The following is a 16197-nucleotide window of genomic DNA, read 5'->3' as shown; positions in this document are numbered from 1 at the left end:
TCTCTGAACGTGACATCAGAAGAAACCTGAAACCGTTATTTCCAGCAGCCCTCCCTCTTTTCTGCCTGCTCCCACTTTGCTCCCCTTTCTCCCCGAGACGCTGTCTGCATCCCAGCTGGGCTCCCAAACAGGCCCGACTTTTCCCTCCGTCCAGCCCGACCCCTCTGACCCGAAACCCGAGCGCCACACCTGGTTCTGCTCGTGAAGGTAAGCCTGCTCTTTCTTTCTCCCGCCTGATCAGAGGCTGCTGCTCTGCCACGTGGCCCGGCTGCCTGGGAGAGGGAACCTCCCAGGACCGGGTTCTGACAGCTTTACAAGTTCTGCTGGGTGTGAACGGGCCGAGCAGCTGGAAGCCAGATGTGATCGCTGTAACTGCTTCATTGCTCTGGTTTTAACTTTATTTGTTTACTTAGATCTGAACAGATCGAAGCTTCATTATTCATCAAAAAACTTAAATTTCACAACACATTGGGGATTGAGTCTGCAGCTTTCATCTCATTAATCTGTGCTTTTCTGAAACATGTCATAAAAATGCTCAAATCTAAATAAAAACATGCAAACATTAGAGTTTTGCATTTGTTGCTGTTGACATTTACGACCAACATGTTGCTCCTCAGTCCTGAAAAAAGGCGACGTTGTGATTGTAGACGTTGTGAACGTGCACAGCCCATGTTGGGAGGGGAGGGCCTCCTTCAGGAACATGTTGTACACCAGTCCCGGCTCAGACTATTTACTGCAGCTGACGCCTTCAAACAGCAACAGAATCCAGCTCTGGGAAGAGATGCTACACTTCTTTACATTATTTAACACGTTTCATGACAAACAGCCGACCTGATTGTTTGTCTGCCGTGAAAATTGATTTGTGGAAACGACTCGGGACAAAAATAAATAATAAACTGCAGAGAGAAGTTCATGACCGGTTCTAACAAACAGCAGCACTGTTCTTGTTCTGGAGGCATTTCGGTGCCAAAGACCAGGAGGTCCGAGTTCATCTCGAATCAAATCATTACTTTCTGCACTTCCTCCTCAGAGGTTTGTGTTTTTGTTTGACCTCACTCTGTTTGCTTACAGGTGCTGGTCAGAAAATTAGAATATCATGAAAAAGTAGATTGATTTCAGTAATTCCATTTAAAAAGTGAAACTTGTATATTATATTCATACATTACATACAAACTCATATATTTCAAATGTTTATTTCGTTTAATTTTGATGATTACAAATGATAACAAATGAATTACTGAAATCAATCTACTTTTTCATGATATTCTAATTTTATAACCAGCACCTGTATGTAGACAGGAAAGACCTCACGGTGACAAAAAAATGTCTTTTTCTTACTGTCAGGAAATAAGTTTATTAATCAGGACAGAAATAGACCCTTACAGAGTGGAAAAAATGGAAATAATAAAAGAAAAAAACTCCAAAACGTTGTTCCATTAAATCAATTAACTGATCGTTAAACCGACTGAGGCCATAAAATCATCCTTTCTAAACCGTCAGCTGGAAGGCTCAATCTAAACATAACTGAGGTTATTTTTTGTTTTATTTTAAGCTGAAAGATTTAAAGAAAATCTAAAAATATGTTCCATACCCCTGCGTGGTCACGAGGGAACTGACCTCCTGCAATTTGGTGGTTTTACTTTAAACCATAAACTATAAACGTGTTCCACCGCAGGAACCGGATGAGTGTCTGAAACAGTGCTGGGTTCAGACAGAAAAAACAACTAAATGAAGCATTTTAAACAGAAATAGAACAAAAATCCTTCTTTGTGCTGGAAAAGGATTTATTTATATTTAACCTGGTTTGTCTGGTTTAACTTGGTTAGCTTGGTGATCAGAAAACAAAATAAAAAACAAGATAATTAAAAGTTTTAAAGGGTTTTAGCTACAGAACAGGTCAGGTTTCTGTATTTTTGCCAGGGTTAAACTATGAACTGGCTGTCAGACCTTTTAATGTGTTTAAATGAATAAAAACAAGTTTTTATTTCTGCACAGAAACTATCATACATTTGGGCTTTTTAAAACCTATTTATCTGATATCATACAGACCCTAAAACTATGATATAAATATGATAAATAATGTAAATTAGGCAGCATGACTTTATGTTAAACTGCTCTTTTCCACAAATATTTAAAAAAGTACTTTTTATATCTGCTTTGTCCTTTTATTATTATGTGCTAAAATCCAGTTTATTTTGAAACTAAAGTGATTTTAAAGAAACAAAGAAAAACAGGAAATTATTCAGTGTTATTCAGTCTCTTTCCAGGTGAATTAATGTGTGGAAAAGTCCAAAGAAATGCTGCTCAGAATGGATTTTTAAAGAAAAGAACAAAGAAAAATCCTAATTTATGTAAAAACTATGCAGGGGAACTGGAGATCCATGAATATTTACGTGATAATTAAATTAGATTAAGAGTCGTGTCACATTCTTCTGGTTTTTCTTAATGAAATGTTTCAAAATGCAACTAAAACTCTTTGCTGTGCAAGAAGACGAGTTCAGATCCCGATGATTCGACTGATCGGTCACTGAATTCAGGATTTTCTGATTTATTATCTGTTCAGGCTGGTTTTTACTGAACGGGGCTCAAATATTTGTCCAACGAGCCTCTTTTTAAAACGCAGCCAGGTCTTTGTGTTTACAGCCGATTGGTGCGTTGGCTGGGTGTGTGTTCCTGCATCACAGACGGGCAGAAATGGGAGTTAATGGTGGCGAAAGAAAAGAAAAGTTGTTCCATTTTTCCTGACAGATTTCCTCAGTTTAGTTTGCAGTTTGTGTCTGTTCTTCAAACAGAAGGAAGATGTTTAGACGTTAAATAAACCGACAGGCGTAAAATGTGCTCCTGCGTGAAATGTTTACAAACAGAGTCCACGTGACGACTCCTGAACAAAATGTCAAAGTCTGAGGCTTCGGTTCAGCCATGTTTGATTTGGGAGGTCAGTTTGTTCCAACAGAGGAGAGATAATCACTCCAGCTTCTTATCTGAACAAACACAACACTTTTACACACAGTTTTCTAAATATTTTAACCCTCGAAGGTTAAACTTCAGACTTACGTATCAAATGTTTCAGTAATATCGTGTTGTTTTTAAATACAGATTATTTCCTTTTTTCTTTTATTTCAAATCTGAGGAAAAACAAAGAACTTCTTCAGGTTCTGTCAAACATCATTTAACTTAGTTTTATTTAATTAAATTGAACTTATTTCAGTTCAGATCAGTTTAATTTGGTTCATTTTAATTGTTTGTTTTGATTCATTGCAGCTTTGTTTCAGTTTAAATGAAGAAAAATCTTCAATTGTTTTCATTTTAATTCAGATAACTTTAAATTTGTTCAATTTGATTCTTCTTTTTCCCCATTTCAGTTCATTTAAATACATTTAGATTCAGTTCAATTAAGTTCTGTTCAGTTTATTTCAGTGTGATTCAGATTAATTTAATTTAATTTTTCCAGCTTTGATTTTAAATCGATCTAATTCTATTTAGTTTCTTTTATTTCAGTTCAGCTCAGTTTACAAAGTTTGTAAGGTTTATTTACAGTAAGAAATTCCAACAACTTGCTGATTAAAATTATTAAAATAATTAAAACGTTTTTGTTTTTTATGACTGCTTCTTTAAAGGGACTTGAAGTTGTAAGTAAAATTTAATTTAGAATGGCTGCTGATGGCATATCTTGGCTATAATTAATATAAGAAATCAAAAGTGTAGTTTAATAAAAGTTTAAAATGGTCTGATGGTTATTGAGCGTGTTTGTTTTGTCGTTATGCCCGTTCTTAACTGCCCTCCTGCTTAAAAGCATTTTTTATAGATTTTAACCAAAGATAGTTGGAGTTTTAAGTCTTTGCTGTTTTGTTTTTGTCCCTCAGAGTTTCTTCACGTTCACATTTTTTCAGTTTAGTTTATTTATACGTTAATGTAAAACAACATCCTCAAGTCAAACGGGTCCGTTTAAAGTCTGTTTCAGTCCAGTTTGGTTTAACACTCGGCACAGGACAGTCGTGTTCTTTAAGGCTGAAATTCTGCCACAGACAATATTTTTATTTTAGAAATGAACCGAGTGATTACAGAGTATTTCAGCCAAGAAGAGCTTAAAGTTTTCCAAGTCAGGCGCCTCTGAGGGGCTTCTCGTTAAAATAAGAACATTTAAAATGTTTAACTTCTGTCTGCAGGTACATTTCATCTACAGAAAATCTCACATTTCTCAGTCATAAATGTCCTCTTATTTAAATCCAAGCTGGACTTTTTCTTTGTTTCATCGTCTGTTTATAAGAACTGTTTTAGGAGCCGTCGTTGTTAAGTTTCTGTAAAGATTCGGATCATCGGGGATCAGGAGGGGCCTGAATCCGCTCATCCCTACAAGGATTTTATTCAAGTTTTGAAGACGTGCTCAGATTAGGTCGATGAGTTTTGAGTCAGTCACATGACTGATCAGCTGGAAACATGGCCGCTGGTCCAACGACTCACTGAATAATCCCAGAATAATAAATATTCAAGTCCTCCGGTTGGGTTTGTGCCTCTTCTACAAGTCAGGGAGGTGGAACCAGGTCACGGGTCAGTCTCAGGTCTTTCCACTCAGGTCCCAAACCGAGTCTGAAGTCGAGTCCTGACCTTTGAATTTTGAGTCTTAAACAAGTCATTTGACCAAATCTGTATTTTAATTTTAATTACAGTCATGTTGTGTCAGGAGGAGGCGAACCCAGAATGCAGACTCAGCTTGGTGAGAGGACGAATTTATTAAAATAAAGTAAACAAAAACAAAAGACTGTCGTGGCAACAAAAGACTAAAAGTAACAAAGTCATAACATGGGAAAACATGGAGGAAAACGAGACTGCAGGGAAACAGGAGCAATGGAGGAGATGACCGGGTTTTTAAACACTGAGGGTCATTAGGATAAGTGGACACAGGTGGAGAAAAATGAGCACATGCACGAGGGACAAAGGGGGACATAAGAGGGACATAAACACCAACACAACCTAGAAAATAAACCACAAAGACAGATGGACAAAATCCCAAATCCCAACATGTTGAATCACTTTCAGAAACTATCTGACTTTTTCAGGAAAGAAAAGAGCTGATGTTGCATTTCAGAGTAAATTTTAAACCCTGTGATGTTTGTACTGTTCCTAACCTGTCTCACATGCATGTTGTTGTTGTTGTTGTTGTAAACAGGAGGAGCAGAATCCGTGAGCGCGCTCGTTTTCACCAGGAGGTTCAGTCTCTGCAGATATACGTCTTTGTTTGTGTAAAAATAAAAGTCTCTTTCAGCTCATTTGGTCATAAAGTGAAGAACTTCATGTTTTCAGTTCAGTTTCATTTAAATTATAAAACATTAACAGGTTGAATATAATCTGCTTCACCAACGAGTCCTTCGGAGTCATTCTGCTCCTGTTCTCCATAACGTTTAATAAAACACCTTCATCACGTCCCTCAGCCATTAATCCAAGGATTTAACTCTGTTTTCATGTTTTCAGGACAAACAAACACTCAGTCAGCCTCTCTGTTTGCGTGTTTTTCAGATTTCACCCATAAAGCCTTTAAATTCTTCTGAAAATTTCCCAAAGATCCACTGAACTCGTTGAATAATGGAACTTCAGAAAGCATCGAACGGGATTCACCACGACGCCGCCGTGGAGGGAGGGTACGTCTCGTCTGCAGATTTAAAATTCAATTTGTTTTTAAATCAAGAGTTTAGTTTTTATGTGACTGATTTTACAGAATCCCTCCAGAGGAAGAAAAGTTCCTGCAGCACAAAGACGACGGCTCGAAAAGACCCCAGTTCACAGACGTGAGTGTTAAGGTTTTTAATTTCTTCAACTTTCCTCCAATAATCCAGACTTTCCTCTGGATCAGCAGTTCTCTGGACTTCCACAGGTTTTCTTTAGACTTTGGCTGCTTTTTCTCTCAGGTTTAGTCCTTGTTCCTGGCGAATCTTCTCGTTGTTGTTAAGCTGCTTAACTCTGACACATAAAAGTCATAAAACATTATTTTAATTTGTAACTTCAGGAACTCAGCAGCCTGTTGGAAAGCACATTGAGTCAGTTGACAGCAATGACTACATAAATAAAATTAAAACAGAGATAAAATAAGATTTTGCACCAAAAATAAATTGTATTTCTGCACCGTGAGCAGGGGGTCCTTTATGAGTATAAATAAAGTGGATCAGTGGACAGTATGTTTATGTTTTGTCAGTAAGAAACAGGAACAAACTTCACCACAGACCTGAAACAGAACCTGAGAGACGTCAGCTGATCGTCAGGCGACAAGATGGAGTCTAATCTGGACCCAGATCAGCTGTAGATGGAATGATTTTATTTAACTGCACAGTAATTTATTTGTCTTTGTGGTGATTTCTGAGCTCTGCGGTTCACCTCGGTCCCTCTGAGAGAAAAGCTTAAAAAAACGAACCTGACAGGAGAAAACCGGCACGGCTGTCTCTAAAAATAAAAGTTTTTATTCAGACGGGACAAACTCCTGCCTCCTGTGGAGAGTTTCAAACCTGCTTCTAAAGTTCAGACGATTATTAAAATCTAATAATATTCAAAAATTAAATCATTTCCATGAAAATCTGAACTGAAAGTACAGAAACCTGATGATCCAAGGACTTGATCTGACAGACGACATGAGAATTCAGTTTCAGATGGACCCTGTTTTATCTTTGGTTTTTTTTATTGGTTTGAATTAAAAAGTGGGAAAACATTTAGCAGAATATTTAAAATTAAAGACTAATTTCTGAGTCTGACGGCTGTTCTTTAATTCAGTTTAATTCGTTTATGATCTTTTTTCCAGTTTGAGGGGAAAACCTCGTTTGGGATGTCGGTTTTTAACCTGAGCAACGCCATCATGGGCAGCGGCATCCTGGGCCTGTCCTACGCCATGTCCAACACGGGCATCGTCCTTTTCCTGTGAGACACTCAAATCTACACACACACACACACACACACACACACACACACACGTGCTTCAGGCCTCCACAGTTAAACACACAGTCAGGAGATAAACATTACATAAGAGTTCAGACTTTTCTCCTCAGAGTTTCAGGACGTTCAGTTTGTTGGACTCTTTATTAAAAGTTCGGGTCACTTTTATGTAAAGGAAGTTAATAAATAATTCTTTCAGAACATTTTAATGCCACTTTAATAGAGACGAAACTAAGAGTGGAGGTTGAGTTGTTGCATAAATCTGTCTCTAAATAAACTGAAAAGGCTGAACCAGCTGACAGAAACACAAACCAACCAGCTGCAGATTTAAAATAATCAGTCTTTGTTTGTGCAGGTGTTCGTTTTAGCTGCAGATTATAGAAAATGTGAGGAACATGGCGGCCTGGTTTGTCCTTTTTTATCCGATGCACGGTAACTGATTATTAATGGTAATAACTGCATTATTACCTCTGTTAGCTTTTCAGCACATCTGTAAACTAATCACCAGATTTTGACTAAATTTTCAGGAAATATTGGAGATGTCACAAGAAACAAATGATTAAGTTTTGGTTGTGATCCGGATCCAAGAGTCCAGTGTTTTCAGTGACAGAGCTGCTTTTTTTTCTTCTAGTTAACTATTTTAGTAATTTATCAGGGTTTTATTAGTTTTTTTTTAGTAATTTATCAGGGTTTTATTAATAATTTTTGAGTTTTCTTTAAACCGAGGTTATTTAAAAAGCTATCTATGACAGGTAAGACACTGATTCAGATCCAAAATGTCCCTTTAACATGAATTTAGTGTTTGGAAAAATAGAAAAATGTTCAAGTTTCTTCAATTTTTAATTTCTGAATGAAACTCAAAGAACCAATCAACACCAACCCAACTTTATTCAGAAAACACTTTTCAGGATTATTTCCAGTCTCAGATACTGAACAGAGCAAACTATAAAAGGTGAAAATACTTTTTTTTAAAGCTGTGAATATGTTATATGCTTTAACACCAGGATCAGTTCAGGAAGTTGTTTTTATTTCCAGCTGGAGTCGGGGAATGTTGATGAAGTGAGACACAAACTGATGCGTAAAGTTTTCACCTGCAGGTTTTAAAGGGAGGTTAAAGTCTGGACTCTGTGGTTTCTGTGAAAATGTTCCTGAACAGCTTGATAAAATATCTGCTCCATCCCATCGAGGGGGAAAAAATGTCTCGTTTCATTTAATCAGGAGGTCAGCTGAGCTCGTTTTGGGGCAGTAATTGTTGCTGAACCCACCTGACCAACCTCAGATCATCACTCGGACCCAAACAACTTTAGGTGAAAGGCATCCAAAGTCATGAGAGACTAAAACCAGGACTTTGTGTTTTACAGGATCCTGCTCACATGTATCGCCTGTCTGTCTTGTTATTCCATCCATCTGCTGCTGCGTAGTGCCGGAGTCATCGGTAAACTTTACCTTCACCTGTTACCGTCCCTGGCACCGATCCGGTCCAGCTCTGAGCCTGACAGCTTCTCTTCCTCCTCTCCGCAGGGATTCGAGCTTACGAGCAGCTCGGGCTGAGAGCGTTCGGTCAACCAGGGAAGATCATAGCTGCTGTCATCATCACGCTCCACAACATTGGAGGTAAGATGCAGGTTTGTGCTGCAGGTCTGGATCTCAGCCGGGTCAAAAGAGACCGCGCTCATCTCATGTTTGTCTTCCACGGCAGCCATGTCCAGCTACCTGTTCATCGTGAAATCTGAGCTCCCGTTGGTCATCCAGGCCTTCCTCGGTCAAACGTCCGCCTCTGAGTGAGTTCTAAATCACGACTTCATGCTTCTAAACCCAAACAGTCCAGAAAATATTACAAAGACAAACTCAACACCTGCCTCTAAATATCACAAACACGCTGAATAAAGGTCTGAAACAGAAAGTAACAATGATCCAGCAAGGAGTGGAGGAAATGACCAGGTTTTAAACACAGGAGGTAATTAGGAAAATTGGGCACAGGTGAGATGATTGTGAAACCAGGAGCAGGTGGAGATGGGCGTGACAGGTAACAGACTGAGAAGTGAATGCTGACAGACACAGGGAACAAAACCACATGAAAACAAACCCAAACAGAGACCAGAAACAAAACACTAAATACAAAAAGAAACACACAAAACCGAATCCTGACACTGTTATCTGAAGCTGTGTGTGTCCAGAAGAGTTTTTAGGCTCAGATGAAACAAAAAACAACAACTTCCTCTGTCTGAAAGCCAGATTTGTCTTTCTCCTTTAATGAAGTCATTAATCTTTAAGAGCGAGTCACTAACTGCATTTTTATTTGATGAAGTAACTAGTTCTTGTGTTTTATCCCAAAATAGGAAGAAAAATATTTGCACGGCAGGTTCTTTAAAAATATCCTTATTTCTGCAATCAAAACTATTAGCTGTTTTGGATGAAATCCAAGGATACGCCTTAGTGAAATGAAGGCTCGTGTTGCATAACCCAAAAAAAATGTAATCGTGCACAAATTAACCTCATAAAAAGGCAAAAGCATGACGAGGCAAAGCTGTATCAGGCCAGCCACAGGCAAGGAAACCAGAATCACAGCTAATCCTGGAATAAACCTTCTGATGAAGAGCAGAGATATTTGGACTGACACAGCAGTTGTTTCTGTTTCTTTCCTGGCCTGTAAATTAGACTATCGTCAGTAAATATGGCTGTTTTCTCCAGTTTGACCTCGAAAAGTCAGAAAACGTTAAGATGCTCTTTAGAAATGTCCGTATAACTCAGTCAGTTTTACAGATATTAAGTAAAAAATCTGTGTGGTGGTAGCTGAGAGTCATCCCTTGGCGGTGGGCGACATGCATTCCTTCAGCAAATGTCAGTTTTTTAACCTGAATGATGTTTTGGTTCCACTTGTGTTCAGATTTGAAGACTGTTAACGTTTTAATTTGTAAAGATGTAACTGATGCATGGAAAATCAAGTGAAATATTTCAGCAAGAAACCCCAACAATAGAGGAAAATTAAAAGGAGACACTGTTAGCGATTAAAAACAGACACAAACAGTGTTTATCCGGGGTTTGTGTGCATGTCTCGTACCTTTATGTAATGTTGTTGTTCTGAATCCAGGAACTGGTTCATGAATGGAAATTACCTCATCATGATTGTGACAATCTGCATCATCCTCCCGCTGGCCATGATGAAGCACCTGGGTACGTCTCTTCTTCTTCAGCAGTTTACACCCAACGTCTGCAGGAAGTCCAGTTTAAACACGGCAGGACCATTCAGGTGGACAGTTGTTGTCCCAGTTTTAAGAAAGGGGAACTCATCTGATTAATTCACCAAATAATTTCCAAATCTGCTGCAAGCTGTGGCATTATCCCTTTTTCTTAGCTTGTCAATGTTTTTTAAGTTGACCAATTAGAAACAAAAAACTGAGAAACGATTTAAATGGTTGCAAATTGGTACTATATCATCTGTGAGTCATGCATCTTTAAATCTGGAATTAATTTAACATCAGTTATTGTCTTTTTTGTCAGCATCTTTGCTTACCTCCAGGTAACTTTAGGAAGTTCGGTTTAATATGAGGAACAGTATTTATGTATTTGCTAACATCATGTTCAGAAAGAACTCAACTTGTTTTTGTTTTTCTCTCTTCTGTGACGGTTGTGTCTGTCAGTGTTTTTAGTGATTTACCTGAACGAGTGTTTCTGTCATCCTGCAGGATATCTGGGTTACACCAGTGGCTTTTCTCTCTCCTGCATGGTCTTCTTCCTGTCTGCGGTGAGTCGAATCTTTTCATCCAGTAGTGGACGGATGTAGGGATTGATCGATGATGGAAGGATTATTTCCATGAACCGATGGGGGCTGCGGTGGCTCGGTGGTCAGTGCTACTTTAATGCAATCCTGAGGCTGCAGGGTTGAGCCCAGGTTGTGTCAGGAAGGGCATCCGGCGTAAAACGGTTGCCAGATCAGGTGATGACCCCCTGCAGAAGGGAGCAGCTGAAAGAACAACAGCTGACAGCTTGTTCCATCTAACACAGTTTAGTTTGACAGCTATCACACAAACCAGGTTTCCTCCCAGCCTCCCCACAGAAGCTGCTTAGGCTCTATATTCAGGGTTCCCTCCCCTGTCTCCAGTTGCAGCCGAGCTCATAACCAGGACCAAACAGTCTAAAAACATCACCCTCAGGCTTCCTGTTAGATTCCATTTAAATTTTAATAAACCTGCTGCTCACCTGAGATGTATTAAACACCAAAAATTGATTTTAAAAGAGTAACAAGTAGTTCAGATAAACCTGTTGTGTTTGCAGAAGTGTCACTGACCATATATGGTCTTCCTTTCTCTGCCACATCAGGTCATCTACAAGAAATTTAACATTTCCTGTCCTCTGGAGTTGTTTGGCAACCACTCTGTGAGTGCGACCATCTCAGACGACGTGTGCACGGTCAAATACTTCACCATCAACCAGGAGGTAAGCTCGTTGGATCTGAAGCGAGCGTTTATAAACCTTGATTTGGACTGTGGGTGCGGCTCAGAGGCCTGAGCACATGTACGGTCCGAAACGCATCGAGGGCTCATCATGTGTCGCTGCACGAGTTCCTTAATTTGTCCTTCCATGAAAAGTGAACTTAATCTGTTACTGGATTTGCAGACAGCGTATACCATCCCCATCCTGGCCTTTGCGTTCGTCTGTCACCCTGAAGTGCTTCCCATCTACACCGAGCTGACCAAGTAAGATTTACACCGTTTTTAAATCACAGTCATTACATTTTAGGTTATATTTTGACTCAGATAAACTGAGTCGACTCCAAAGCAGATGCTGACTTGGAAACAAACTTAAAGTCTATTAATAACCCGGAGAGAAAATTAAACATCTGCTGCTGTCAGGCAATAATGTTTTGGCACCATGGAAGTACTACAGTGTGTCTTTAAATAAACGCCTTGGTTGTCCCTGAATAAAACATCTCTCATGTTTTCTTAAAGTCCAACCAAGAGAAGAATGCAGAACATCGGCAATGTTTCCATCCTGGGCATGTTCATCATGTACTTCTTCACAGCTGTATTCGGTTATCTGACCTTCTACGGTGAGCAGAACGTCTCAATAAGTCACCTGCAGAACATCGCTTTATTTAAAGCAACATTTCTTTTACCCAGGCGGCCATTTTGACTCAGTTAATGGGATTGAAAGGCTATGAATTGATTTAAAACACAATCACATCATCAGCAAAATGAAATGCTCTTTTTGTACAGCTAACATTTGTCACCTGTTTGTAAACTGTTTACTAAAAGTATTCACTCAAAGAGATCAACTCCTGTTAAAAAAAAAAACAACCTTTGACCTTTAAAACGTGACAGAGACGGAAGCAGCGTTCTTTGGACGAATGCATATCACCCGCAGATGACATAAAGTTCAAGATGGCCGCCACACACAAAACTGTCTGTAAGCCAGTATTACAAATGCTAAGCTAAAATGTGGTGTGGTAGCCATCTTGAATTGGTTTGACTCCAAACATTAAACAAAGATAAAAATCTAAAGATTATATTCAATAAAATCTGTTCACTGGTTCACAAGATATTTAGCTAAAATACGTTATTTCATTTAATGTAACTTAACTTAAAACAACTTAAAACAATCCTTCAGCACGAATCAAGTGCATCATGTAGGATTTAAGGTTTCCACCATCGTTCTTTCAGCATCTAAATTCAGTTTTAAATGTTTACTAAACTCACTTTACAGCTTGGAATGTCATCAACATTTCCAGCTTCAGAATAAAAGTCCAGTTGTTGTTTTTTTTTTACTTTTCAGGTCCACTAAACTCTCACATTTTAACCAAGTTTAAATGAAGTTTTAGCCTAAATGTCTGAGATTTTTAGACGTATTTTCAGCCATAAATTGCTCAGAGGGAAGGTTACGCTGGTGTTCCAGCTTCGATGTGTTTGGGGTTAAAGTTAAGTTTAGTCCTCCAGAAAAAAAACTGTTGGATGATGTAACAGCCCATGACATGATGCCAACCCAGCGGTTTGTGTGTTTTGGCTCAGGAAACACTGAGGCTGAGCTGCTGCACACCTACAGCAAGGTGGATCCTCTGGACACCCTGATCCTGTGTGTGCGGCTGGCCGTCCTGGTGGCCGTTACCCTGACGGTACCGGTGGTCCTGTTTCCTGTAAGAACACCAACTATTCTCACCCCACAGCACAAAACAGAGTCTGAAGGTCTGTGACCTGCAAAGCCTCCAAACTTCTGCTTCCCTGACAGATTCGCCGAGCCCTCTTGCAGCTGCTGTTTCCAGGAAAATCCTTCCACTGGTTACGTCACATCGCAATCGCTGTGTGTCTGCTGCTCGCCGTCAATGTGCTGGTCATCTGCGTTCCCAACATTCGAGACATTTTTGGCATCACAGGTGCATAATTACACACAAGTACAACTGCTTGGCTTTTATTCCAACTATGACACAACTGGTGGACAAATGAAGAAACAAGGATTTTTAGACAGGCTGATGTTAAAACGATAAAAACAAAACGTTTGGTCTTAAAAAGTAGGTTTGGGTTCAGATAAACAGTTTGATCTGAGACATCAGGCGGACCCAGAACTCGCCGGAGGGATTTTATTTCCTTTGTGGTCTGGGAACGCTTCCTCCAGGAGGAGCTGGAGGATCGCTGAGGAGACGGAGGTCTGGGTTTTTCTCCTAAATCTGTTGCCTCCGTGACCATGGATAAGTGTCCTCCTGACTCAAATCTGTCCTCTGTGGAGGACATTTAGGGCTTTAAATGAGACCAGATGGGATGGATGGATGGATGGATGGATGGATGGATGGATGGATGGATGGATAAATTCTCTGCCTTCTCTTCCTGTCCAGGAGCGACCACCGCCCCCACCCTCATCTTCATCCTCCCTGGGTTGTTCTACATCCGAATCGTCCCTAAAAACCAGGAACCCATGAACTCCAGACCAAAGATCCAGGTACGTTTCTCCACCTGAAGATTAAAAACAAACATCTGTGAAGAACATCTGAAGACCTCAGGCTTTGTTTTCAGGCTGCGTGCTTCTCTGCTCTGGGTTTCATATTCATGATCATGAGTCTGACCTTCATCGGGATCGACTGGACGAGCGGAGAGAAGCGAAGCCTCGGCGGCCATTAACCATCGACCTCCCCATCCCGCTGCTGCGACCCTACCTCCTCCAGTAACCCCAGCACTCTGAGCGGGACGCTCCTTTCTGTCTGCTGCTGGAAGGCTCGGGCTTCGGTGGGACTGTCTGTTCCTCCTTCTGAGACAAGGAGTCCTCTCTTGTCCTGTCACCCAATCAGGTTTCAGTTTACTGCTGGGATCCATCGCAGACGGCGTTCTTCTGTTCTCCACACAGAGCTGAGGAACATGTTGATTCTGGAAGCCCCTGAACCACGGGAAGCTAAATGTGAGGTTCAATAACTGCAATTAAAAAACGCAAACTGAGCGAATGACTGAACGCAAACCAAAAAAAACAAACTGCTTTTTCTCATCACCAAAGTTTCACGGAAGAAAATTAGTCCGGTTACAAAAAAGCTTTTAAAGTTCAACACGATGGTGCAGATATTTTTGCTTTTTTCGACCCTGTTTAAATTCTGGCAAACTGCTATAATTTATTTTTTTTCTCCTATTGCTGGAAGAAGGGGAGAAAGCTCTCGGCATGACCCCCTCTCTACTCACATTTTCTGAAGTGGAATGTATAATATTCACAGAAAGTTTGTGTCTGTAAGCTATGCTTTTCCGAATAAAAAACACAAAAAATAAATAAATAAAAGATAACCCTTCCAGTTTTGGGTGGAAGAAGACAGAAATCCCTACATTTGGATGAAAAAACTGTCGAAGTTTAAAGTTTGTTGGCGTAAAAGAGAGTGATGTCATCATCTCTCCTGTCAGAAACTTTGGGTTGTGTTGTTTAAAAATATGAAACAAGCATTAAGTTAAAATCTGCCGATCAGTTAGCGCTCTCAGCTACTACCACACCACCGCAGTTTTACAGATACTGACTTATTCCTAACACAAAAAAATCTCTAAGGAATAAAACAGTTTCAGAAATTCCCTCAAACCACTGAAATAAAACAGGAAAACTTTGCTGTTTTTTGTGGTTTTGACTCTCAGACAATGAAGACTAAAAGAATCAGGATGTTGTCATGTCTGTAAGGCATCTTTATTTAAGCTGGTACCATGTTGACAACAATACTCTGCTGATGGATCGGGACAATATTTTCATTATTCTACATTCAGATGACGTTCATTCAACACTTTAGGTTCAAATATGATCAAGAAAACTGATAATATCTGAGAAGAAAACAAGAAGTCGTGTGGTAAAGAATTTAAAGTCAAAGATTTGTTCTGAAATGGTTTCGTGACAGCGCCATCTTGTGTCCAGTGCTGCGTTTCACATCATCAGACCAGTGCGTGGACCATCAGAACCAAACCATCGAGGCGTCAAAATTATTTCCCATGGCACAAGAATCAGCAGCTCCCCGTGTCGATGAAGCAACAGGCTCCACGGAGAGCTGCTTCTGTCGTTAAAGTCTCCGGGTTCTCCTTTCAGAGAACCAGAACCCGTCAGCCTTCTCTGATTTTAGCAGCGAGAGCCGAGTTCTCCTGTCGGATCGCCTTGTAGTCGTCCAGAATCCTCTCCAGGTTCGACACAGTTTTGTTTCCGTTTTCTGTCTCAATCTGCAGAGAAAAACCTAATTTAATCTCCTGACGAGGAGCTGGACGTGAAGACAGAAATCTGTGAATCCTACCTGCTCCTCCAGATCTCGAATCTCTCTCAGGATCGTCCCCGTGTCCTCGATGGTTTGGATCAGCTGATTACAGTTCTACAGAACATCAGAGAACAGCGTAAGACGAGTTCTTCTGACACAAATCACCACAATATAAAAACACCAGAACTTCAGGGACAGGCGCACCTCATGCAAGGCAGCCAGGTACTTGTAGGACTTTCGGACAGACTCGTCTTTCTTGGCGTCCTACGATTGACCCGAGATTAAAAGGGATGAAATCAGAATAAGAGGCCAAATAATTCCTCAGCCCGTTTGATCAGAACCAAACAAGGTGTGCTACCTTAAAGACCAGCTCATCGGTCACAGCGAAGGTCCGGTCCAGTTTTCCTGTCAGGTTGTTGATCTCCTTCTGGAGCTCCTTGGTGTCCGATAAGATCTGTCAGAGGTCGTAGATAAAAGACGTCACAACTGAGATTACACCTGCAGATTACACCCGCAGACTACACCTACAGATTACACCCGCAGATTACACCCGCAGACTACACCTGCAGATTACACCTACAGATTACACCCGCAGA

The 16197-nt window shown here is 40.2% G+C and overlaps 2 protein-coding genes across 2 annotated transcripts in view; one reads left to right on the top strand and one right to left on the bottom strand.

Moving 5' to 3' along the window:
* Nucleotides 1–68: 68 nt before the first annotated feature.
* Nucleotides 69–14674, top strand: slc38a5b (solute carrier family 38 member 5b). Its single transcript, XM_017438812.3, has 16 exons — nucleotides 69–207; nucleotides 5515–5636; nucleotides 5714–5783; nucleotides 6785–6900; nucleotides 8277–8350; nucleotides 8437–8529; nucleotides 8615–8696; nucleotides 10007–10089; nucleotides 10602–10660; nucleotides 11236–11352; nucleotides 11533–11612; nucleotides 11865–11965; nucleotides 12921–13045; nucleotides 13138–13282; nucleotides 13739–13842; nucleotides 13917–14674. Exons 2-16 carry the CDS (start codon nucleotides 5581–5583, stop codon nucleotides 14019–14021), a joined length of 1410 nt encoding a protein of 469 aa, XP_017294301.1. The 5' UTR covers nucleotides 69–207; nucleotides 5515–5580; the 3' UTR covers nucleotides 14022–14674.
* A 353-nt stretch (nucleotides 14675–15027) lies between these two features.
* ccdc22 (coiled-coil domain containing 22) overlaps nucleotides 15028–16197 on the bottom strand; it is a 14283-nt gene continuing 13113 nt past the window's right edge. The window contains exons 13-16 of the mRNA XM_017438796.3: nucleotides 15960–16055; nucleotides 15806–15865; nucleotides 15641–15715; nucleotides 15028–15569 (exon numbers count right to left, since the gene is read on the bottom strand). Of these exons, the coding sequence (XP_017294285.1) occupies nucleotides 15456–15569; nucleotides 15641–15715; nucleotides 15806–15865; nucleotides 15960–16055 (345 nt within the window). The 3' untranslated portion in view covers nucleotides 15028–15455. The remainder of the gene's footprint in view (nucleotides 15570–15640; nucleotides 15716–15805; nucleotides 15866–15959; nucleotides 16056–16197) is intronic.

Source organism: Kryptolebias marmoratus, linkage group LG8 (assembly GCF_001649575.2).
Source record: "Kryptolebias marmoratus isolate JLee-2015 linkage group LG8, ASM164957v2, whole genome shotgun sequence".
NCBI lineage: Eukaryota > Metazoa > Chordata > Actinopteri > Cyprinodontiformes > Rivulidae > Kryptolebias > Kryptolebias marmoratus.
Note: the sequence above shows the minus strand (reverse complement) of the source record. Positions and strands in the feature narration are given on the sequence as shown.

Bases quoted from the DNA above. Each gene is read 5' to 3' on its own strand.
- slc38a5b (XM_017438812.3), top strand. From the start codon at position 5,581: ATGGAACTTCAGAAAGCATCGAACGGGATTCACCACGACGCCGCCGTG. The intron at 13,046-13,137 runs GTAAGAACACCA...CTTCCCTGACAG, and splicing joins TACCGGTGGTCCTGTTTCCT to ATTCGCCGAGCCCTCTTGCA. The intron at 13,843-13,916 runs GTACGTTTCTCC...CTTTGTTTTCAG, and splicing joins ACTCCAGACCAAAGATCCAG to GCTGCGTGCTTCTCTGCTCT.